The sequence below is a fragment of the Phoxinus phoxinus genome (genome assembly GCF_949152265.1).
Source record: "Phoxinus phoxinus genome assembly, chromosome: 13".
Classification (NCBI taxonomy): Eukaryota; Metazoa; Chordata; class Actinopteri; order Cypriniformes; family Leuciscidae; genus Phoxinus; species Phoxinus phoxinus.
In genome coordinates, this window is record NC_136888.1 from 30,098,507 (window position 1) to 30,122,618 (window position 24,112).

At 37.4% G+C, this 24,112-nt stretch overlaps 2 protein-coding genes across 5 annotated transcripts in view; one reads left to right on the forward strand and one right to left on the reverse strand.

Annotated features, from left to right (window-relative positions):
- znf106a (zinc finger protein 106a) overlaps window positions 1-5,912 on the forward strand; it is a 23,815-nt gene extending 17,903 nt beyond the window's left edge. For 2 of the 3 annotated variants that reach the window (XM_079632963.1, XM_079632964.1), the window contains exons 19-23: window positions 34-153; window positions 773-844; window positions 973-1,044; window positions 1,127-1,273; window positions 2,145-5,912. In XM_079632963.1, coding sequence (XP_079489089.1) covers window positions 34-153; window positions 773-844; window positions 973-1,044; window positions 1,127-1,273; window positions 2,145-2,201 — 468 coding nt within the window. In that variant the 3' untranslated portion in view covers window positions 2,202-5,912. The remainder of the gene's footprint in view (window positions 1-33; window positions 154-772; window positions 845-972; window positions 1,045-1,126; window positions 1,274-2,144) is intronic. The other variant, XM_079632965.1, reaches the window with a different exon arrangement.
- Window positions 5,008-23,846, reverse strand: capn3a (calpain 3a, (p94)). 2 transcript variants are annotated; one of them, XM_079632969.1, is made up of 22 exons: window positions 23,778-23,846; window positions 23,284-23,676; window positions 21,355-21,424; window positions 20,819-20,937; window positions 20,594-20,727; window positions 18,359-18,527; window positions 17,676-17,759; window positions 17,482-17,591; window positions 16,907-16,984; window positions 16,549-16,709; window positions 14,903-15,072; window positions 14,762-14,773; window positions 14,373-14,581; window positions 11,954-11,990; window positions 9,863-9,940; window positions 9,635-9,692; window positions 9,493-9,557; window positions 9,303-9,371; window positions 7,737-7,815; window positions 7,499-7,615; window positions 6,086-6,144; window positions 5,008-5,966 (listed from the first exon to the last, which is right to left on the reverse strand). In XM_079632969.1, exons 2-22 carry the CDS (start codon window positions 23,533-23,535, stop codon window positions 5,940-5,942), a joined length of 2,157 nt encoding a protein of 718 aa, XP_079489095.1. In that variant the 5' UTR covers window positions 23,536-23,676; window positions 23,778-23,846; the 3' UTR covers window positions 5,008-5,939. The 2 variants fall into 2 exon arrangements, with proteins under 2 accessions (XP_079489095.1, XP_079489094.1); XM_079632968.1 differs by lacking the exon at window positions 23,778-23,846 and having other exon boundaries at window positions 23,284-23,767.
- Window positions 23,847-24,112: the final 266 nt, after the last annotated feature.

Genomic DNA, 24,112 nt, shown 5'->3' on the forward strand with positions numbered 1-24,112 from the left:
CTCTAAATTGCTTCCATGTCTCTGGATCTCCAGACAGGAGAACTGGTGAGGATCTATAAGGGTCATAGTCATGCCGTCACCGTGGTGGCCATATTGGGAAAGGTGATGGTCACCGCATGCCTGGACAAACTGGTCCGTGTATACGAGCTCCAGGTATGTGACGCATTTGCTGATATTTTAAAGAAATTTAATTTTAAGAATTAAATTCTTAGTTTTATTCAATAAAAAAAAGAAGTTTAGCACCATTAAGATATTTTTTTTACATTGTTTTAAGATAAATTAAGCACAGTGTAAAATAAAGAGTTAGCAAAATTTAAACAAATTTATTTTATAAATAAATGTTTTATAAAAATAACAAACATTATTAAAACATGGAAATAATTGAAAACTGAAAATACAAAAATAAAAGCTAAAAATAATAATAAATACTATTGACTTTATATAAATAATACTAAAATCACACTGGCACCCGTTTAACCAAAACTAAAATCATGACAAATACTACTACGATGTATGAAAATTGTACAGTTTTAATGTATTTTTCACATTGTGATGATGATAAATTTGAACAAGAATGTTTTTTGCATCACAGTTAGTGAAGATTTTGGGAAAGAAAAGTGCTTAATTTTCATGAAATCAATGTAAACAAAATATTAAATTTTCTTCAGAGGTTTTGTGAAAATCACTCTTGGTGGATTGTATTGGAATTATATTGTTGTGTGCTTATTATGAACTCTTTTTATGATAATGACCAAATCTCTGGTGGTTCCAGTCTCATGACAGACTTCAAGTATACGGTGGCCATTCAGACATGGTGATGTGCATGGTCATCCACAAGAGCATGGTGAGCACATCTTAACACCCTATTGGGATCTAAGAGCAGGTCCCATCATTTTATTTTCATACAGATTTACAAGCATTGATTGAGTAAACTTTTTTTTAAAAGAGGTGGTGATGATTTGTCTGTTGCAGATCTACACAGGCTGCTATGATGGGAGCGTGAGAGCTGTTAAATTGAACCTGATTCAGAACCACCGCTGCTGGGTAAAAACTGAGCTCATGACATATAATGTGATTGGAAGCTATTCCTGATGCCAGTTAATATCTGTCACATGACTCTTTACAGTGGTACGGTTGTACCCTGATCTTTGGCGTGATGGAGCACCTGCAGCAGCACCTGCTGAACGACCACACCAGCCCAGCACAGCAGACATTCAAATGCCGCTGGAGGAGCTGCGACACATACTTCACCACACGCAACGGCTCCAAGCAGGTACGGCAGCTTTACGGCACTCTTATTCACTTTCACACACGACAATTCTTAAGTTGTACCGCAAAGGGTAATTTGTACACCTGTAACGGCTTTCTGTAAGCTACCATTCATGTACCACCAACAAAATGTCGTTCAACACTCTGCTGTCATTTGCCGTAAATTCTTCAATCTGCTGCATCAGAAATATAATTGGCTAAAAAAACTAGAAAATATTACAAAAAGAATGACAGAGTACAATTTATTTTCATGACAGTTAACCACATTTTCCTCCCAATTTTCACTACCGTAATGCAAAAAAAAAATCTATTTTATTTATCATGGTTTTATGATTAAAAACGTGGTTCAAATGAGTTGTTATACTGTGCCCACAGCACACTCTTCAATTGGCGCGCTGTATATCACTTAAATATATAATTGTAAGAATATCAATTCAACTGTGTGTGTGTATATATATATATATACTATTGAATGGATATTCTGACAATTTATGTGCATATAAACTTGTGTGTGCGTGTTGAACATTTGTGAGAAATAAATTAGCTTGGTTCAAATTCTTACACATTTGAGTCACTGCTTAATGGTCATATGCAAATATAAACAGTTGGGAGCAAATCGGATGTGTAACAGTATATTAGATCTGTGCATTCTTTCTTAAATTTATAATAATATTTCACAATGTTACTGTTTTTACTGTATTTTTGATCAAATAAATGCAGCCTTGATGAGCAGAAGAGACTTCTTTCAAAAACATGTAAAAATCGTACCAACCCCAAGCTTATGAACGGTACAATGTGTGTAGTTATATAGAGAGAAAAACAAGTTATTTTATGAAAAAAATGATAAAACATTGACGTGACTCTTGTCTTTGTAGGCAGTGCATTGTCACATGCAGAAACATGCTGAGGACGACAGTAAAATGGAGCCATGAGGGGCCAATGGATTATCACAGACAGTCTCCTCTTTTCCCATATTGGGAATGTCTCATTCAGCCCTCACCAGAGGAGCCCTTTTTTATATGACCCATCGGATACCAACAACTGCCACTTAGATGATGCTGATGCCACAGTTGAAATAATAATGGATGATTTTAATCGCTCAGAAATTCGTTTTATGTAGTAAACAGAAAAGACGTACAAGTGTTACTGTTAATTCAAACAAAAAGAAGAAAATGTGCCCTTCTCTAAGTGGATGTGATTGGTATCTCGAAGTGTTTTTGATTTGTCTCTTCTCTTTCACTTCTATCTGAAGTGTGAAACATGCTCAGTTCTTTTATACGGACGTGGCATTGCTCTGATACTCTCCTGGAAGGGATTGATTTTTGTGTCAGATGCTTCTACATGTCTGTCATCATCAGATCTGAGATTTACCGACCAAATGAAGACAGAAACTGTGGGAAACGCTTGGGTACCGGGACCGCAACAGAGGTGCGGCAGCTCCCTCAGCAAACACGTGTAGCTCACTGTTGTGTGTGTGCGGTCTAAGTTTAGAGACGTTATGATGTGGAGTGATTTAAGAAAGCGTGAGACTTGTCAAGCAACTAGATTTTAGTTTTTTTTTTTTAATGAAGGACACATCTTCCTCAAGTTGTATCGCTCTGTTTGTTTGTGTTGTCACGGCGATACACACTTGACAACGGGGACACTTTTACATCTTAATCTGGTTTCCAAATAAAAACTATTTTAGTTGTTTCTGGTGATTTTTCTTTCTTTTAATTGATCCTTTAATATAGTAGTTTGAGTGGTTGAATCCATTTCTTCTTCTTTTTTGGTTTCTCTGTGGTTGCTCGTCAATGAAGCAAAGTTGACGGATTCAGGTGTGCTGTGACTCGAGACTGCAGTTGAGATGTTTGCTGTGCTGTTGACCGAGACTGAAACGTGACAGTTGGTGTGCGTAAGCCTTTGAGAACACGCAAATGTGTTTTATGACCGTGTGTACAAGAAGACACAAGACGACAATTTTGTTTTCCATATTTTTCTGTAGCGAAGAAGTTTGTTCTTATATATTTTCTTCACAGTATTTTGTGGCAGTCGTGAAGATGAGATTTGTAGTTTTATGAAAGTACAGGAGGGTCCTCGTTGCAGTGGAAAGTACCTTTATTTTTCTGTGTGAGAATGAAAGTTGTAGGGGGCGATAAACATGGGAGGTGTTTTTGTGCAGTCGGGTGCGTATTACTTCACTTCCTGTAATCCTCAGCCCGATTACAAACCAAAACCAAACTTGGTGTAACTGCAAACATTTATTGACATCTTAATATCCTAACATGGTCTCGGATGTAAGATTTTATATGGAGTAACGGCACTATCTCCTGTCAGTTGAAACCGGTTTGAACTCTCCTGACTGCCCCTGAAGTGTTGGCTCACTCTAGGGTTTTTCTTTTTTCGTTTCTTTTTGTTAAGTTATATCATTCTGGATGAAGATACAGCTTGTTTTCCCACCCAGTCATAGCCTTTGAAATGCATCTCAGCTCTTTGCTATAGTTGTGTGTTGCTGAGGAGAGATTGCTGCCAACCTCTTGCCTGGTATTCCCAAGTTTCTCACACTTGTTGATCTCAAATACTATTAAATCTTTATAGACATTTTGTACACACGCTATTGAAACAAGCAGAATTAAAAAAATATATATACATAACTGTGCTATTGTGTCAGTTTCTTTCATCCTTAGGGGAAATTTGCTTTCATCGAGGTTATATCTCAGTATAGTACTTCACACTTTTAGGCCTGGTTTAGATTAAGCCAGGATTAGGGCTGTTTAATTAGGACTGTTTAATTAGGACATACAAGTAGCTTTTATAAATATGCATTAGAAAAGAATATTACTGGTGTGCATCTTGAGACAAAACAATGGCACTGATATATTTTAAGATATATCAGTGTAAGTTGCTTTCAGTTAAAACGGCTCAAACATGCATTTTAGTCTGGGACTAGCCTTGAACCTTGTCTGTGAAACCAAGGGATAATGAATAAACTGCAAATCAAGTAATAAAGGCTTATTAGAGAACTATAGATAAACTATTATCTAACAAAATTGAAATGGCATAAAAATAGTTTTAAACATTACATATTTTACTGGTGACTTCATTCGTCAAGCTGAACCATGCAACCGTTACCAGTGTTATTGTGTGAAAAATTGTCAAACTAATAAGTTCTTGCATTTATGGAATATGTTTAATTATTTCTAGAATGTAATATCACATAACAGTGTATTAAATGCTGAGACCCAAATTTTGTAACAAGGCTGAAAAACATCGCTAACCAGATATAAAATGAATGGTGAAATAAAGAGCTTGTGTAATATAAAGCTTTGTTGAAAAAGAAAAAAATTCCCAATTTTATTTTGTAATTGGCACTTTATGCTTATGTTTATATAATTAGGCTTTTAAAAAAAAACAGAATTCTTGTTTTTCCTGGGAAAGCACTTCAACCAAGAACTACACAATGATTAATTTTGTTAAACGGGTGAAGTCAGTACACTCATTTGAACAAAAGGTTAAATGGGGGTCAAGCACAAAAACGAAAAAAGCCTAGGACCGACCCATGTCTTTGCCCACAGTAATGAAATGAAGACCTTGAATCCTGCCATCCATCATGAGTTCTGGGATGTTCCCTGATGATTCTCCTCCAATGATTGTTTCCTCACCTGGTTCATCGTGTTTTTCATTCCCTATTATGTTAACTTACAAAACAAAACCACCCGGATTTGAAACAACAAGGACCATCTACATGGCCCTGCTTTGTTTTTATGGATTTTGATAGTACCAAATGGGAACAAAATGTAAAGCTGGGATGCATGTAAAGAGTACATCTGGGTAAATATGGAAAGACATTCTTTAAGAAAGCTGAATGAGAGAGAGTGGTAGTATTATGAAAAGAGTTTGTGTCAGATGCCAGAGAGCAAGAAGAATATTAGAAGAGAAAAAAATAATGCTAATGGAAACATCAAGATGAGACTTTGTTGGCGTATCCAAAAAGTTTGTTTTTGTAGTCTGACCTCACATGAAACACAATATTAACAAACCTGATCCGAACCACATCCACATGTGGTGTGAAATCGGAATCAAATCTGGATTGTGTTTCAGTGTGAATGGTCAAATTGAATCATCATTCGTTATGCGAATACCCAAAATTGTCAAGAATTATATATCCGAATCTACTTGTTCTTGTCTGAATCTAGTGTTATGGTTTTATATAATCCGTTATATATATTAGGTCCATAAGCATATGGCAAAGAGAAATCTCAGCGTCATGTAAATTAGCATGTTTTGAGGCTGGTTGAGGTTGTCTGTAGCACCAGTGTAGACAAACTAAATGTTCATGTGAATAGAATGACGACTTTGAGGAACGAATTACAACAGAAAACCAGAAATCATGCTAAAAATTACAATGACGTGCCTCAAAAGTCGCTTGTGCACAACGCCCCTGAAAACGTTTCCTCCGCAATCTGACAAAAAAAAAAAAAATGACATCGGTCTATAACACTATTACTCATTTCACCCATCATGAAAATCCCTAATACAACTGAAGTAATCGTGTAAAGTTTCTCGAGCTGGTGTTCGATGTGGGCTGAGGTACAGAGAAAGAGGTAACAGTAGTCTGGCACATTGAGTGTTGAGGTAAAAGCTGGTAGTTCTGGTCCTTGCCGAGTCTGGGCTCGCCTGGATCCGTAGGTCTAGGCATACATGGTTAGCTGGAGCCACTGGAGAAATTGAAATAGCGGTTTAACATTTTGTAATCTGCTAACCTACAGCTTTAAAAGGAAGGCTTTTGGCGTTTGAAGCTTAGGACATTGTTACATTACATCTTGAGATCGCTCACCTCCAGTACATTAAGCCTGATGGTGCCATCTCCACCTCGATCGAAGGCCTGGAATGCTCCTACAAAGAGAACAGGTTCACTTCAGACAGCACACATGTATGTTGCATGAGTATTAGCATACACAAGCCCCAAATCAATTGTTACTCACATTTAAATGAAATATTTTTACTAAAATGGCACGTATTGTGTTGTTGGATCATTTTCAGGAAGCGGCTCTTGTGCGTGTTCCCCATGATGACTTACTGATGTTTTGACTGGATATTGAACTTAGTCATCTTATTTAGATAACTTTTAGTGCTAAAGAAGTTCAATTTAAAAAAAAAAATGCTTGAAAAATTAAATCATGACTACATTGCACTACATAACCAGGGAATGAATTAGTACAGGCTGGTGACTACTGAACAAAAACCAAAGAGAACGAATTTATAAAATGTGGCCACACATGAGGCAGTGGAACTTTTTTAAAATAGTCTTTCTAAAATCATATTTAATATTATTTCATTGTTTAAAATTAAATTGGCCTTATCAAGCTCAATAGTTCAACTCTGTAATGAGGGGAGAAAAAGTCAGTGATCAGTCAGCAATGTTTTACCGAAAATAAATATGGCACAAGCCACAAGAATATTGACTGCAGGAAATGTTATGATGATATTTGTTTGCTAAGGCTATAATCTGTCATTTTGTACTGATTTTCAGTCCCAAGGCATTTTGAATATAACAGGGTTGACAAAATGCTTTGAAAGAGAAATGTTTTTGTTGTTTTTAAAGCATGATTTATTACAAGGCATGATGAACCTGTATAACATGCCAAACTTACTATCACAAACTTAATATATGTGACCCTGGACCACAAAACCAGTCACATGGGTCAATTTTATGAAATTGAGATTTATACATCAAATGAAAGCTGAATAAATAAGCTTTCCATTGATGTATGGTTTGTTAGGATAGGACAATATTTGGCCGAGATACAACTATGAAAATCTGGAATCTGAGGGTGCAAAAAAAAAATCGAAACATTGAGAAAATCTCCTTTAAAGTTGTGCATTTATGTTCACGATTGTGCTGCATTCACTCACAAAAATATATTTTTTATATATTTACGGTAGGAAATTTACAAAATATCTTCATGGAACATGATCTTTACTTAATATCCTAATGATTTTCGGCATAAAAGAAAAAAATGATCATTTTGACCCATACACTGTATTGTTGGCTATTGCCACAAATATACCAGTGCGAGTTATGAATGGTTTTGTGATCCAGGGTCACATATTGTAGAAGCAAAATAATGTAAGGTATTGTTTAACATAAAAAGTGACCAGCTTAAAATGGCACCACTTCCTATTACTATTATTAGTTGTACTATTTACCAGTGAAAGAGATGTGTTTGCAGTTCATTTAGCAACTTACTGAACATCCCCTCCAGTCGTACAAGACAGCTGACGAAACTGTCAAAGTCCACGTTCATGTTATCATTGGCGTAGCGCATGGTGACGATGTCGTACAGCTGGTTATTCAGACGAAACCCTGAGTGGCAAACAAGACACGTGACTGTACAGTGACAAGTCCATTAGTGTTAGTCTAGTCAAATGTTCTTCAACATGAGAACAGATCCGCTTACAGTGGAAACGCATGAAAACCTTCTCACCTGCATCATTGATGGCGTTTCTCATCTCATAGCTGCTGATAGTGCCAATGTGATCAAAGTCATAGCGCTTAAAGATTCCCTGCAGATAAAATCCATAAAGTCAATCTGTGCAGCAATCATTGTTATACACTCACCTGCCACTTTATTAGGTACACCATGCTAGTACCGGGCTGGACCCCTTTTGTCTTCAGAACTGCCTTAATTCTTCTTGGCACAGATTCAACAAGGTGCTGGACACATCCCTCAGAGATTTTAGTCACTATTGACATGAAAGCATCACACAGTTGCTGCAGATTTGTGGCTGCACATCCATGATGCAAATCTCCCGTTCCTCCACATCCCAGTGATGCTCTATTGGATTGAGATCAGGAGACTGAAGACCGTTTGAGTTTAGTGAACTCATTGAGGTGGAATTTAAACGATGCTCAATTGGCCCAAAATATCTCTCACAACATTACAGCAGCACCGGCCTGAACCGTTGATACAAGGCAGGATGCATCCATGCTTTCATGTTGTTTACCCCAAATTCTGACCGCATCTGAACGTCACAGCAGAAATCAAGATTCATCAGATCAGGCAACGTTTTTCCAATCTTGTATTGCTCAATCTTGGTGAGCTTGTGTGAATTGTAGCCTCAGTTTCCTTTTCTTATCTGACAGGAGTGTCACCGGTGTGTCTTCTGCTGCTGCAGTCCCTCTGCTTCAAGGCTGGACGTGTTGTGTGTTCAGAGAGTATTGTGTGTTGAGAGATTGTTGTGTGTTGAGAGATTGTTGTGTGTTCAGAGATTGTCGTGTGTTCAGAGATTGTCGTGTGTTCAGAGATTGTTGTGTGTTCAGAGATTGTTGTGTGTTCAGAGATTGTTGTGTGTTCAGAGATTGTTGTGTGTTCAGAGATAGTTGTGTGTTCAGAGATAGTTGTGTGTTCAGAGATTGTTGTGTGTTCAGAGATTGTTGTGTGTTCAGAGATTGTTGTGTGTTCAGAGATTGTTGTGTGTTCAGAGATAGTTGTGTGTTCAGAGATAGTTGTGTGTTCAGAGATAGTTGTGTGTTCAGAGATTGTTGTGTGTTCAGAGATTGTTGTGTGTTCAGAGATTGTTGTGTGTTCAGAGATGCTCTTCTGCAGACCTCAGTTGTAGCGAGTGCTTATTTGAGTTACTGTGTCCTTTCTATCCGCTGAACCAGTCTCGAACAATTCTCCTCTGATATCAACAAGACATTTTCAGCCACAGAACTGCCGTTCACTGGATATTTCCTCTTTTTCTGATCATTCTCTGTAAACTCTAGAGATGGTTACGTGTGAAAATCCCAGTAGATCATCAGTTTCTGAAATACTCAGACCGGTCCGTCTGGCATCAACAACCATGCCACGTTCAAACTCACTTATATCCCCTTTCTGATGCTCAGTTTGAACTTCAGCGGATCATCTTGACCATTTCAACATGCCTAAATACATTGAGTTACTCCCATGTGATTGGCTGATTAGATATATGCATAAATGAGCAGTCGCACAGGTGTACCTAATAAAGTGGCCGGTGAGTGTGTGCATGGGGAAAGAATGAGGACAAACCTGCCACTGTTTGATTTTGTTCCACAACTGTTTAAACTCTTGTAGGTTAAGTCTTCCTGTCCCGTCCATCTGTGCGATGAGGATTAAGAAAACTTTGCTTGCAATATTCTACACTATCACCTCTGCCTTAATGAAATCTGAAACATCTGAAATCATGAAAACAGACATGCAATCTTGATACAAAGGATACATCCATGAGGGCGATCATGCTTCTACAGTTCTCTCGACTGAAGCCCTCAGTCTGTATGTCTTTGTCTGTAAATAGCAGATAGTTTCTTGAAGGCAGTATACAGAAAAACTTAACCCAGAAACGATCATTCAAAGATACGTACATTTAGACACCACCTTGTTCAAGACATCTTTGAGTTCATTGGCTGAGATCTCCATTTGCTGCAATATATAAGAATAAACAGAAAGCCAGGTGTGGTGTTTATTACGGAAAAGTAAAACAGTAATGATATTGCAGTTACCATTGTTACCACTGGCATGGCCAATTACCAGTCCCACCCCACCTCCATACTCACACTCCCCCCAGCGCTCAGTGGCTCCCCAGTACTCACGTCCCCCGCGATCTGCTGGAAAATGGACAGGAACTGCTGGTCCTCCTCATTATCTTCCCCAGTTGAAGCTGGAGCCGGCTGATCAGACATGGCAGTTGTAAATTACACGTCAGAACTGAATATATTCTCGCATTTTCATTGTGTGAGTAGCTAAAGAATCTGATCACTTTTAGATAAAAAAATAAATAAAAAATTTGAAGCCTCTACAAAGCTGTTTACACCAAGAATGATTACTATAAAGATATCTACATTAGCGTCCACCAACGGATGATATTGTTCTGTTTATTATAAGTGTTTTGTGCAGTTTTGTGGATTCTGATTGGCTGTCAATGTTTTTTTATTCATCAGCTGGAAAGAAAAACACTAGGAAAATTATTCCAACTATTTCTCTGTCATTATCGTAGTTGACGACACATTGTGGTGTGGACTCTACTGTTCTTTTACATTTATAATGATTTTTAAAAGTATATCTTTAGCATTATCGTTATACTTAGTGTCCTTGGTGTGAACGGGCCGCCCTTCAAAATAAAAGTCAAATAAAATTTTGTGAAATAAGAGAATGAACTGAAATATTTTATATTTAAAATGCTTGCATGTGTGAAATCCCCTAGCCAAGCAACATATTTCTGAGCGTTTTTTATTGTGTTACTATATAGTTGCTAAAGTGTTCATGGGTTGTTGTAAGAGAATAGTTAGGTGGTTAAAAGAGTCCATCCCGATCCACAAAACTTCATTCAAAAAAGAAGATATTTTTTAGAATTATTATTATTTATTTTTTAAATGTGCAATTCTTTAACATATTCTTAAGAAGTTCTGAAATATTTGAAGAATTTAAGAACAATATGACAAGCTTTGGTGTTATCTCATATGGCAGTTCTTGCCGAAGATGCGTTTTTGTAGAATTGTTATTAAATTTTGATTTCAGCTAAATGTCACGTAATGCATAATCATGATTAAAAGTGTCACTTAAGAGTATTCTTAAGAGTATATGTATGATATGTCACTAATGTTATGTTGCAATGCTTAAAGGTGCAGTGAGCAATTTCTGAGAAACATTGTTGATATTTGAAATCAACTTAAACACACACACCCCTCTCTTCATTGCTCCACCCCCAAAATGCACGAACACGCAATGCAAGATTGGATCTCAATTTATAAAAGCTGAGGCGAAGCAAAATAATGCTTTGCAAAAAATAAGATTAACGAACGACAAGGAAGAACAAAAAATTAACATACCGTACACAAGAGTATATACAAGCAAGAGTTGGTTGTTAGTCCCCAGCAGCTCCAGACAAACAATGACACTCAAAACTGTCCTATAGCTAACATTACAACAACAGCATATATTGGTTCTGTGAAACACAGCAAAACCAATGACAACGCAACCTCGGCGTCTGTTTTCAGGCCTTTGGTCTCTCCAGCGCTGGAAAGCTTTTCTAATAGTAGTGCGGGTCCTAAAACCCTGATCAAACCCTTCTGTTTTCAGTAATTTTCCTCTGAACTTTTCTCTTTTGTAATGTCTCTGAGCCATCTCTCTTTCAACAGTCTTTCTTCAAATCTTTCTCACTCTCTCCTCCCCCATCATGAGAGGACACGCCCCCTGCTGCTGATTGGCTACAAGTGTGTTGTGCTGCTCGGTCCGATCCACTTTCAACTGTGTTTCTCAGAAATCGCTTACCGCACATTTAATATTTTAAAACAACCCAATAAATTAATTAAACATCTCACTTTTGGACAATTTGGAGTTTATCCTAACTTTGAGATGTTTCTTATGATGATTTTTAAGAAAGAAAAAAGTTAATGTTTTTGGTAATATAAAATATTCGTAACTTTATTCGTGAGTGAGAAAATAAGAAAATATCAGCTAAGAACTTCATTCTTAAGAATGTCTTGTCTCTAGGTCTCAAATTTCTCTTTATAGTTCAGTCTATGGGATTTTATCCATTTTTAATTATAAGTTGTTGCAATATCTGCCTTCAATACTTTCAGCCGAGTCCAGTACTTATGGTTAGCGGTTTGGTACTATTTGAAATAAAGGAACGTCTTAGCTGAACTCAGATTTCAATCATTTCTAAATGATCAAGAACTTACCACTGGATGATCAGCTTCAATCCTGTTCTCTATCTCCCTGAGAAGAAACCAACAAACACTTGTCACCATAGTAGACAGCATCAGACATCAAATATCTTTTGGGAGCCTTTGTTTTTTTCCCATATAGTGTGTCTTTCCTGTCTTTTAACCCCTTTTGATAAATAGCCAAATGAGCACTTTTACAAACATCAGCCATATAAACATACGTGCCTTTTTTCTGTGATAACTGATTAGAAGTTACTTATACTTACCATGTGTAAATAATCTTTAAAATAGGATTACCTCAAAATATTATTAATGATAAATGTTAAAGTTAATTCTCTGCATGTAAAATTATTATTATTTTTTTATGTTTGATTAATGGTTACAGTGATTATCACTGGGCCAGTGATTAATTTACATTTAGGCCACAGCAAGAAACTGGAAATCATGACATGATTCTTATTAAAATACTGTGAATCCTTGTCATCAGGGCTTGACCTGCAGCATCATCAGTATTCCTTGGAGACCTTCGTCAATCCTTCGAGTATCCGTGTCTTCCTTGTAGCTGAAGTTTAACTGTGCGGCAAGACTGGGTCAGAACTGAAAGGGAATGTTTACCGGAGGATCCCAAAATGTGCTGTTGCTTGTCCTAAAAAAGATTCCATTACAGCCTCGAACTGGGGCCGATTTCTTCCAGCTCTACAAATCAAATTGTCATTAAATTTTTGTCCTTGTGGTTTTCTCCACCCCCTTTCCCAATTGTTTCCCGTCCCTTCTGTAAAGTTAACTACTATGAAACTACCTTGGTATTCTTGTGATAATATAACCACGACCCCATTACTACAACACCACAGTCTTTGTACATCAAATATATTTTGGTGAGGATTTAAAGCGCCCTTTTGCACCCACTGACATGAGTATTAACTTCTGTAACAGCTGCTTTCCAGCCAGATGTTTCAGAAGTTCTTCACCTACGACACAATTTAACGTAACAGAGTACTTACAAACAACTATAAAAAAGCAAACACCAGAAAAATTAGGATGAGCGTTACAGAGTTAATTTTTACGGAGCACCTTACATGACAAAGAAATATATAGATAACGTGGTGCTAATTAATTCCCAAATCGTTGCCATAATTTAAAGGTGCACTATGTAACTTTTTTACAAAAAAATTATTAACTAAATTTAAATAATGAGCAGTGATGGGAATAACGGCGTTATAAATAAACTGCGTTATTTTTTTCAGCAACGAGTAATCAAACTAATTACTGTTTCCTCCGTTACAACGCAGTTACCGTTACTGACAATAAAATGCGCCGTTACTATAATTGAGTTCACTGAAGCGGTTTTCATCCGATCAGGCTCTCTCTCCGCCATAGGAACTGCAAACTTTTTTCTCTGGTGTGTGTGTGTGTGTGTGTGTGTGTGTGTGTGTGTGTGTGTGTGTGTGTGTGTGTGTTTTTCGAGGTGCCGGACTGGACAAAAGCGAAGCGAGCGTCGTCAGCGCACGAGAGAGACAGATAGCGCGCTCGACAGTTCGCGAGAGAGACCGAGTGTGTGCGAGCATAATTTATCATCTGCAACGTTTTAATTACCGGTAGTTTACATGGTTAGAAAATAAAACTCCAAAATAAAAATAGGGAACATTCCCAGAAAACATCTTTGTTTGACCGGTTGTGAAAACGTGCGGTAAACACGACTAGAATTTGGCTTAAATAACCTCTGACGATGACGTTCTCTGTAGTTTATAAACATAAAACCCCAAAATATTATATTTTATTATTATTATTTATGTTGGTACATTGTTCAGTATTATATTGAGAACACTTTTAGTTAAACTGTTTACTTTTGTGAGGAAGAAAATACTTCAAGTAGGCTATACTGTATGTCTACTAGATGTAAAGGTTTTATCATTTTAATTTGCACTACAAAGAGTGTATGTATATTTTTTATTACTATTTATTTATTTTTGTTACATTTCTTGAGAAGCGGCTCCGCATTTCTAAAACGTGTCATGCGTGCAATGCTGTAAAAGACAGGAGACAGCAGCGCAAATTGTCAAAAAATCGTCCGTCTAGCACGTTTACATAAAAAAACAATAATAAAGCTGCACAACGGAGTGAGAAACGCATTCTGTGTGAACGTGCTCTCAACCAGCATTTTTATTTTGGTTGAGAGCACTTTTTTTTTTTCTTTTTTTTTTCCGAGAATATATATATTTAATTTCCTTTTAATTAAATTAGTTATTAGAAAAAAATATTATTTATTTTATTTTATTTTATTCAATTTATTCATCCTGTTTATGGATGTTCCGATATATTTTCTGACAAAAATACTTAAGAAAATATGTTTTCTTTTGCTTTGTGAGGATAAATTTACATAGTACAATAATATAAAAAAAGCACCAGCCCTCTCATCCCTTCTGCTCTCACTCACTCAGAGGTATTTCTCCTTTCAGAGAAGACGCGGAGGATGAACTCTCCTTCCAGGTGGGGCTCGTACGTGGAGGGAACGATGACATACTCCCCTGGACTCAGACGGAAACGCTGGGTCACCTCGCGCAGGTTAATGTACGCCCTGGAGCGGGCCTTAGAGGAGTTAGACGTGAAGAACTCCTTCTGCATGTGCTGCTTGTTTCCTTGCATCTGACAGACAGAGAAACACAACAGCAGAAAAAAAGGGAATTTAATCTGACACAATCCCAAAGGTGTTTACATTCTATCTATAAAACAACACTAGTTCTAAAAGAGCAAAGAAACTGCATGAACATGAGCATGATATACACAGGCCTTGGGTCCAAACATTGGATCTTCACATTTTCATACCTCCTTTGGCACCTATGGGCAAATAGAAAGAGTTAAAAGAGTGTTGCATTCACCATCAACCTGATCTTTATCACTATTTGCATGCTTTTGTATAATTTTAGTGATTATCTCTCTGAAGATTAAAGATAGTAGCATTGATACCTCATAGATGGAAAATCCAATAGTGAAGAGATTTGCACCCAACTTGCGTTCTCTACGTCTGTTTTTCTGCATTAGAGCAACAACAAAAGTGCACGATACTTCATCATCCTCGGGGTCATCATCTTCCTCCAGAAGACGCAGGCGGTATTGTGGATTTGTCCAGAATGTGTCTATAGGAAACCCCACAAATAATATTAATGTTTACTTTGTTGAAGCCAATATTGTTTTGTTTTTTTTGCAAGACATTATTTTTAGTTTTTTATATTTTGACCTCTGAAGCACTTTGTGATGCATTTTAATGTATGAAAGATACTATACAAATTAAATGAAAAATTAATATCATAATCAAAATGTAAATAATTTGTTGTTGTCATTTTAACATCACATCTAAAGCTTTTTAAGAACTTTTTTTTAGAGACCCGCACAAATAAAATGAATACAGTTCAAATAATACAAATTTGGACAAAAACACGTTTTCTAAAATTAACTACATTACACATATGAAAAGAAATGCAATCAAAACTGTCCTCGCCAAATGGTATGATATAAACACCATAAAGTAAACATTATCAAAATTCATCAACAGTAGATGAAAGCAATCGATGTGGGCTATTCGGTGCAAACTGCTCTGAAAGCGAGAGCCTGTAGAACGCGCAACAGTGCCACGTGTTGACTTTAAAACATGCAGCACTTACATGCATTTCTGTCATGATTGGCTTGGTAATGGATACGGCAATGTTAATGTATATGGTCTTGGTGGAATAGATCTGCTACGCTGCTGCAGAGCAAGTACCGAGACTTGCTACTGCAAGTACATTTACTGACATGCTCTTGTGAGCATGTAAGACTGCACATGTAACATACATGAAATAACCCCCGTGGCAAATGTATACAGGTGGAGATGGGGAAGGTGGAGGGCTTCTGAAAGTGCGCTGCAGACCGCTAACAGGAACACTACCAGTCTCTGAATGTTGAGCCGCAGCTCATTGGCTATTGATGCAACAGCAACCAATCAGCTGCGCTATGTATATGACGATACGATCGCTACCAAATTGAGTTAAAGTCCGGAGAAACGGAATACTAACTGAGGAAAAATAGTGGGCGTGGCTTTTTTTTCCAACTAGCACCTGATTGGATCTAGAAAAGTAGGTGTTTCATTCAGCCTGTCTACTGTCAGTTGGAGGGGCGTGGTTACGGATGTTAAGCAGACACCAAAATCGTCAAACCCACGTCATCAGGGAAGGTCCTCCAATGCAGAGGGTTTTCAGATGCATTTTCAGATTTTGATTAAAGATCACGAAGCCAAAAAATGTTTTTGTGTGGATTGACTTGCATGGATGAATTGTTCACCACAAAACGATCAATTTAGGCAAACAAAGTAAATATGGGCAATTTTGATTTCATGTGGACTTTAAGGACCTATCAGCCTGCGCCATCTAGAGTTTCAAGACAGAACTTGGTATTTAATTAAATCATAGCCTTTTGAAATTTAATTATAACATTAAGTCATATCATGATCTGTCCCTAAATTTAAGAACTTAGATGTTAAATTGACTTTTATTTCTAAACTTGATACAACTACATTTTTTAAGGACCCATGGGGACAATTTTTTTTTTTTTTATCAGTTTATTAAAATCACACCCACCTGGATAATTCCTGCATCCTCCTGCAGAGCAGCCTCTTATCCAGCGTCCCTCGTTAACAGACACCGTCCATTTGTGTAGCTTATCATCCTCCAGAGCATCAGGGGTCAAGTTGCAAATCTCTATTTTTGTGTAATTTTTCTTAAAATCCTCAAATGACATCCTATGGGTTGACAACAATAATGTGAATAATTATCTTTGTGAATAAAGATATGTAATTATTTTCATGGTCTTGGTTTTGTCATGGACTTGAGAGCTTTGGAGCCTCTTCTGGTCTTGGTTTCATCTACAATACTGTCTATATCAGTCTCATAATTCATTATTAGGATATATGTTTGCTTGTTGATTTTTTTAACTCACCAGAATTCTCCATCTTCAGCATTCTGATGCTGGAGTTTCTCTTTTTCAGTTTTAGAGATGGTTTCCCACTCTTTTGAACTGCAGAAAAACAAAAACAATTGTAATAGTTGTATAGCAATATAATTTGTTTAACCCTGTAAAGCCTGTCAAATTAAATGATAGTCAGATAGTCTTTTCCTCAAAAATCTGATAACATGATTTAAAAAAAAAAATAATGTATGGATAATCACGTAGACATAAATAATGTCAATCCAGTTCATCTTGAAATATTAACAATATTAAAGTTATTCTTACATTTACTTTATAAAAATCTGTAAAGATTTCACAGCAAAAAAGACGCATGTATTACGATCTGACGGTGGACGTTTTCAGAATGATACTAAAAGGCCTATTAATTGCAATAAAAGTATAAACTATCAATCGGACGACAAAAAACATGTAGGAGATTGTGTACAACTAGTTATTCAGCAAAGTTTTGATCATGTTGGAGGCCTTCGAAATTTGTATATCAAATATGATATAAAAGGCTTTTTAGGGTTAAACCGGTCTAACTTCAGGTATAAGCAGATACTCACTTATCGCTCCAAGATCCGTTCCATTCTACCTGACCCCAGGGGTTACGCAGACGCACCAGACGCACTTTACACTCCTTCTGCTGAGACTCCTTCTGCTGGGACTGCTTACACTGCAGACACAACATATCACAATTATCAGCAGAGGCTATCAGAGTTAAGTTAGAAACAAGAAATAGAAAATAAGAGAGTGTTACCTCCTCTACAGCGGTAACAGAGTAGGCATGACCCTTCACAAGACCTGTAGTGGTACGAGTTTCAAAGCGCGCTGGAACCAGGGACTGTGGGTAAAAATGTAATTGCTTCATGGTAGGATACTAGAATTTGGACCAAAAGTTATCATTGTTTTTATAAAAAATATTTACTATCAAGACTGTTGTAAAAAGGCCATATTATGCCCTTTTACAAAGTCTTGATTTTGTTTTTGTGGGCTACTAGTATAGGTTTTAATGCTTGAATGTTTTAAAAACACATATTTGACATTGTTGCAGCACCTCACTTCCCAGTCCGTCAGTAACTCTCCGTTTAGTTTTTAGTCTATATGAAGCCCCTCCTTCTGAAAAGCACAATGTGCTCTGATTGGTCGACTGAACCAGTGTGTTGTGATTGGTCAACCGCTTCCAGGGCGTTTCAGAAATGTCACGCTCCTTACATTACCGTGGAATTTATTATTTAAATGATGAGGGATATTGTAACATGTTTTTTTCCAGGAAGAAATCTCATGACTACAATCGAGGCGTTTCGGGGAGTTCAGATTCAGTTCTTACTGATAGAGAATAACTCCATTTGAAATGACTTTGTAACTTTGCAGACCTTTTTCATGCCCAAATAGCAACATTACACACTAAAGAAAGTTGAAAATGTCTTCTGCTTGACTCACATCAATGGAGCAGCCCATGAGGGAGCCTCTCGCCAGAGCTTTCTTCATGATCTTATACAGCTCTTTAGGTGCCTCCTTCATCTCATAGAATTCAGTCACTCCACCGGTGAAGTCTTCCATTCCCTCTGCAGTGTTTCCACCCTTAAGAGCCTCATAGGAGCCATGAAGTCTGAACAGGAATACAAATAAGTTACATTAAGAGATCAGGTGCTGTGCACAAATGATCAAATGAATTCCTGCTGTACTTCAGTTACTGTATAGTTTCATTGGATACAATTCATTAGCTAAAAAAAGAAAGAAAAAAATACTAAAAAGAAGTGCTACAAAGAACAGTTCTGATCGTGCAAGGTAATGTTACATTTAAGATTAGGGTCATTCTTAATTTGTGTGTACGTGTCCCCATCACTGATATCATTATAGAGTGTTAGTATGTATTAGTAGACTGGTAGGGTTAGAATAAGTGGACATGAAGTTGAACTTATAGTCAGTAGAGTGTCTGTTGGAGGACCATCACAATAAAGACTTGGCAGATATTAAGCAGACAGTCTACTAACACTCTAATGAGAGTTAGTTGACATGTAGTTGCAAAGTTACTTATATTGTAGTCAACAGAAAAGGGACCAAAAAATGTTTGTTTTACAGGGGAACATCATCCAGTCTGGATGTCATCATTTTGTGAATGCAATATGTGATTTAATTTGTGTATAAATATGAATCTGAAATGGAATGTACCAAAAAATGTATTGAATAAAACATGCATTTAGTGATACAGACTTTTATTCGCAAAAAATAAGAGATATAAACTAAGAATTCTGAGCGATCCACGTTCACACGGATCGGCGAAAAAGACTAAATATGCTGTATTATTCGTGCCAGACCAGTAGTTGGCGATGTCACTTTGTAAAGAAACAGTACGCACATATAGAATGAACACGTAATATGCGTGTGCATGACTTCACTGTTTTAAAAAATTGACTTTTTATTTTCGTAGATGATAACAATATTGTGTTTTCAAGCCCCCAAAACGCCGTGAACGAATGACCGGCCAAAACGGTTTCCGTTTCTAGTTGAAAACGGTGTTGTGTAAATGCCCCATATGAAAAAATTCTGAATTCCGAGATATAAACAAAACAAAAAATAAAGTCAAAATTGTGAGATAAAAAGTCGCAAAACTTTTTATTTTTTTTAATATATTCTGTGATAGAAACAGGCTTCCATAGTCTAGCGTGCATATTTACATATTAAGGGGTCGTTCACACAGAATGTGTTTTCCATTCCACTGCACTACTTTCCCCTTGTTTTTCCATGCAAACACGCTCTAGACGGACATCTTTAACCGCTGCGCTCGTGTCTTTTTCAGTGTTTCGTGCATGACACGGCATTCAAGTTAAAAGAAGTTCAACTTTGAATAAAACGCATTTTTGTCGTTCCACTGATCTTCGTCTCACGTTTTTAACAGCAAAAATACGTTCTGTCTGAACCATAGATATACATAATAAAGGCTAGATGTCTTACGGCGGAGTCTCTAACGTCATCACCCGGTGGCCATCTTGTTACAGGCAAGCTTTCTGGCGGGCTCTGTGGTACCTGATGTAAGGTGAGTGATCTGCACGAACACAAATCCTCTTATCTCAATGAAATCTTGACGGATTCACAAACGGTTTGGTTTCTTACAAACGTTATTAACGTGGCCATAATTCTGGATGCTTGAACATGTTGAAATATATAATATTATAATTATTCATACGTATGCACTGTCATAACTACATCTCTGACGTTTATAACAAACCAACCCGTTTGAAAATTGGTAGAAAATTGAGCAAGTTATGGTTATTTAAAAAGTACATGCACCATTAAAACAATGTTACGAGTGAGTGAGCTGACTGTGACAAGATGGCCGCCAGGTGCGGACGTCGACCTCCATTGGCCAGCAGCGCGGACGAGACATCTAGCCTTTATTATGTATATCTATGGTCTGAACGGCCATTAGTGGCCTTAGTCATTTTTGTCCTGACTTTCAACCCTGTAACATTCATTCCCCCCCCCCCCCCTGATATATTGTATATCAGGGTTGACACAAAAATACTACAACGATTTAGTTTGCAACCTCTAACTGTACAGTATATTTAGGATTGCGGGTATGTCACATCCATAAAAAGATGCTCCAGCTTTTAAATATCAAGGACCGACCAACTCCAAATAAAAAGATGTAAATGTCAATCACTTGATACTTACTTAGCATAAGCTTTTTCCAAAAGAGCACTCCAGAATTCATTCCTTTCAGCGGACTTGGTGAACACCAGCTGGTTGTTCAAGGTGGGAATACGGTCATCAACAACAACATCCACCCAGTCACCATAACGCCAGAACTGAGGAGGAAAACAGACAGAGGAAGACACAGAAATCAGGCGTAGTGAAGATATGAATTCAAAAGCTATTTTTGCTCAAAAGACACCAGACCTGGAAATGGAAAATCCCAGCGTAGCCTTCAGAGAAGCTCTGGTCTTCAGGTATAACTCGATATAGCAGCTTGTCGTTCAGAGTCAGACATGCAATGGCAGCAAGCAACCAGCAGTCTCCTAAAATACACAAGAAATAATATTTCACAAAAACACTTTATATCCTGTACATATAGACCTATTTGCAGCAAAACAGGGGCCTACAGTACACTGCTGATCTCAGCATTTTCAGATTGTCCAGGGGAACATGCCAGGTTGGTAATCTACTCTATGTATGAGCAACCTTTGTGTCTTTTATTGCCCATATGGGGTCACAACAATAGGAAGCGCTGCTAGTTGGATTCCCTTCCAACAGAGTAAACACAATATGGAGGGGTCCCTGCTGGACTGTTGGCCTGTAAATGGGGGCCAGAGAGAGGTACTCGTTGCCATAAAACTGCAATTAGACACTCTTAAAAACAATTAAAACACTCTCCAAATATCAGTGTAAACAGTCTGTGACATTATTGTGTTAATGTGTTAAAGTGTTCATCTTACCCAGGTCTCCCTGGCAGATATCTGTCCTGCTAGCGTCTCCGACAATGAACTCTGGGTTTTCACATATCTCCTGCAGAACAAATGCCATCAAAGTGTTTGATTGTAACTCAGATTTTACACATACAGTAGTTTGAGAGATACAAGGACTGATATGATCAATCTCGGATGTTTTGGATGAAAAGATGGATGGAGAGACTAGTTGTCACAAGGTTTTAAGCTAGAAGTATGGAAGCCTGTTTCCACTTCAGAGTAATACAGTAATTGTGTATTTCTTTGTGAAATTAATTACTTGTAATTATGCTCATAATTGCTCTTTTCTTGCTATTGTGACTTCATCTTTCACTTGTAATTGTGACTGTGTCACACTATGTGACTTTATTTCCTGCTTTTGCAACATTATACTCTATCTTACAATGTGACTATTTCTCTTGATTGCAGATTTATATCTCACATTTTGACCTTGCCTCTTGCAAGGGCGATTTTATAACTCACAATGTAAGTATTTCTCATTTGCGATTTTATATCTCACAAATTTACTTTATTTCTCCCAATTGTGGCTTTTTATATTGCAATGTGACTATTTCTCTCAATTGCAATTTTATATATCACAATGCGATTTAAGTCCTTGCAACTTATTTAATATCTCACCATATGACTATATCTCACTATGTGACTTTAGTGTTCACAATTGCGATTTTATATCTCACAAATTAACTTAGCCTATTTCTTTATTTTTTTATATTACAGTGTGAGTATTTCGAATAATTGCGACTTTATAACTCACAATGTGACTAAAATCTTCTCGTAATTCCGACTTTATCTCACAATGTGACTTCAGTTTTCACAACTGTGACTTTCTGTGTGACTTTATTTCTCACAATTGCAACTGTATATCGAACAATGTGACTTTATTCCTCACAATTGTGACTTTATTCCTCACAATTGTGACTATATATCACAATCTGATATATATTTCTAATTTTAAACTTTATCTCACAATTATGCGTTTATTTTTTTCAATTTATTAAAACAAGCTTTTCCGTAGAATTATCATGATATGGGTATTTTGTATTAATCTCTGGTAGGTAATCCTGTTAATCTCAGGGGTAATCATTGACTGTCAAGTGAAATTTTAATTTACTTGTAATTTTATTTACTACAATATCTGTTGGCCTAAGCCAGAGTTCCTTGGGGGGTTCATGAGTTGATGAAAAGCTAATAATTACATCGTAAAAATGTAGAGGGGGAAAAAAACAACAATCAAAATGAAAAACCTTATTTGTTTACCTCCATGTCATTTGACCATTAACCAACATCATGTGTTGTTAAATAACTGAAATATTAACTTCTAATCGCAGGGGGTGCTTGAAGTAAAGTTTAGATCAAAGAGGTTTAGATGACACAAATCTTTAGAAAAATACTTGGTATAATAACAATGGGTGGAAATGTTAATGTTAATAATTGCTTTGTGCTTCATAATTAAATACCCTTATTTAATATGCTATATGCATTGTGACAACTGACCCCACATAGTATGAAAACTATCCTTGCTGTTGGGCCATCTAGTCACAAGAGGTCAAAGCATGTTCAACGAAGTGCATTTTTTTGGACAATGGACAATCAGAGAATTTGCTAAATAGCTTTTTATAGCCAACACTTTAATGACGGTGTCTATACCAGGCTTCTATACACATGAAGAACAGTGACAACTAGCCCCAGTTTTCCCTCTACGATACACTTACTCCATCAGAGCCAGTTTTTGGCCCACTGTGCCATCTGAGCATTATCATTTCCCATGCATGTGTGTATGTATAAGCAAATAAATCTATTTTTAAGAAAGTCCAATCAGTTGTGTCATCCCATGAGCCATTTCCACATCCCACCCACAATGTCAGTCCCAGTCCACATGAACCCACACAGGCCTCCTACCTTGGGACGCTTCCAGACGATGTTCTTGACTTTGCTCGACTTGTGGCCCAGCTCTTTATAGCCAAGGGAGTCCACAGTGGCAGGGAAGGTTTCATCCTCAAAAAGGGTCTTTTTCTGGAGATACTCCTGCTTGAGGAGGTTGTAGTCCTGGTCGCTGAAGCGGAGAGGTTTGCTCAGGGATCCTTCGCCATCCTTTCTCTCTCTCTCCCGGATTAACCGGTCGCAAAAGAACCCAGACGGCGTATAGGGCATCGTGTCTCACTGGGACAGTGTTTTTTTAGGGATTGAAAACACTGGCTTTTGCCACCACAACTTAAGTCTTGCAAGCCCAAAAATCCCTGGCATAAATTCAAACAGCTGACGTCTGATTGGCTCTCCTGCTAAATGACGCACCTTTCATGCGGTCAGGGAGTAGAAACCAGGGTTAGAAGTAAAAAACAACAACGTGTGAACACACTCCTTTTACGTGCACAAACACATACACACAAACACACCTGCATGCATACACAAAATGCTACAGTCTTCTCTTTGGGCTGCTCCCATTGGCTGATGAACAATGAGTATTGGGCGAGGGTTGCGCTCTCGTGCCGCCATTGTAGGGCGACACAAAGGAAAGCGGTCCTGCACAGAGAGGCCAGTGAGATGGCCTGCCTCAGCAGAAGGCATTCACAGCCTTTAAACCTGTTCTCAATAGAGTTCAGCATTAAGCACTCTCAGCATAACCACAGGCTTGACCTAACTTAACAAACTCTCTATATTTGATCACTTTATCAACGCCTCATTTGTGTGGATAATTATCGACCGTCCATAACCCAAATTGTTGAATGTT

Coding starts and splice junctions, on each gene's coding strand:
- capn3a (XM_079632969.1), bottom strand. CDS start 23,535: ATGCCCTATACGCCGTCTGGGTTCTTTTGCGACCGGTTAATCCGGGAG. Junction 20,728..20,818: donor CTGGGATTTTCCATTTCCAG/GTCTGGTGTCTT, acceptor TTTCCTCCTCAG/TTCTGGCGTTATGGTGACTG. Junction 16,710..16,906: donor GCTGAAGATGGAGAATTCTG/GTGAGTTAAAAA, acceptor GTCAACCCATAG/GATGTCATTTGAGGATTTTA.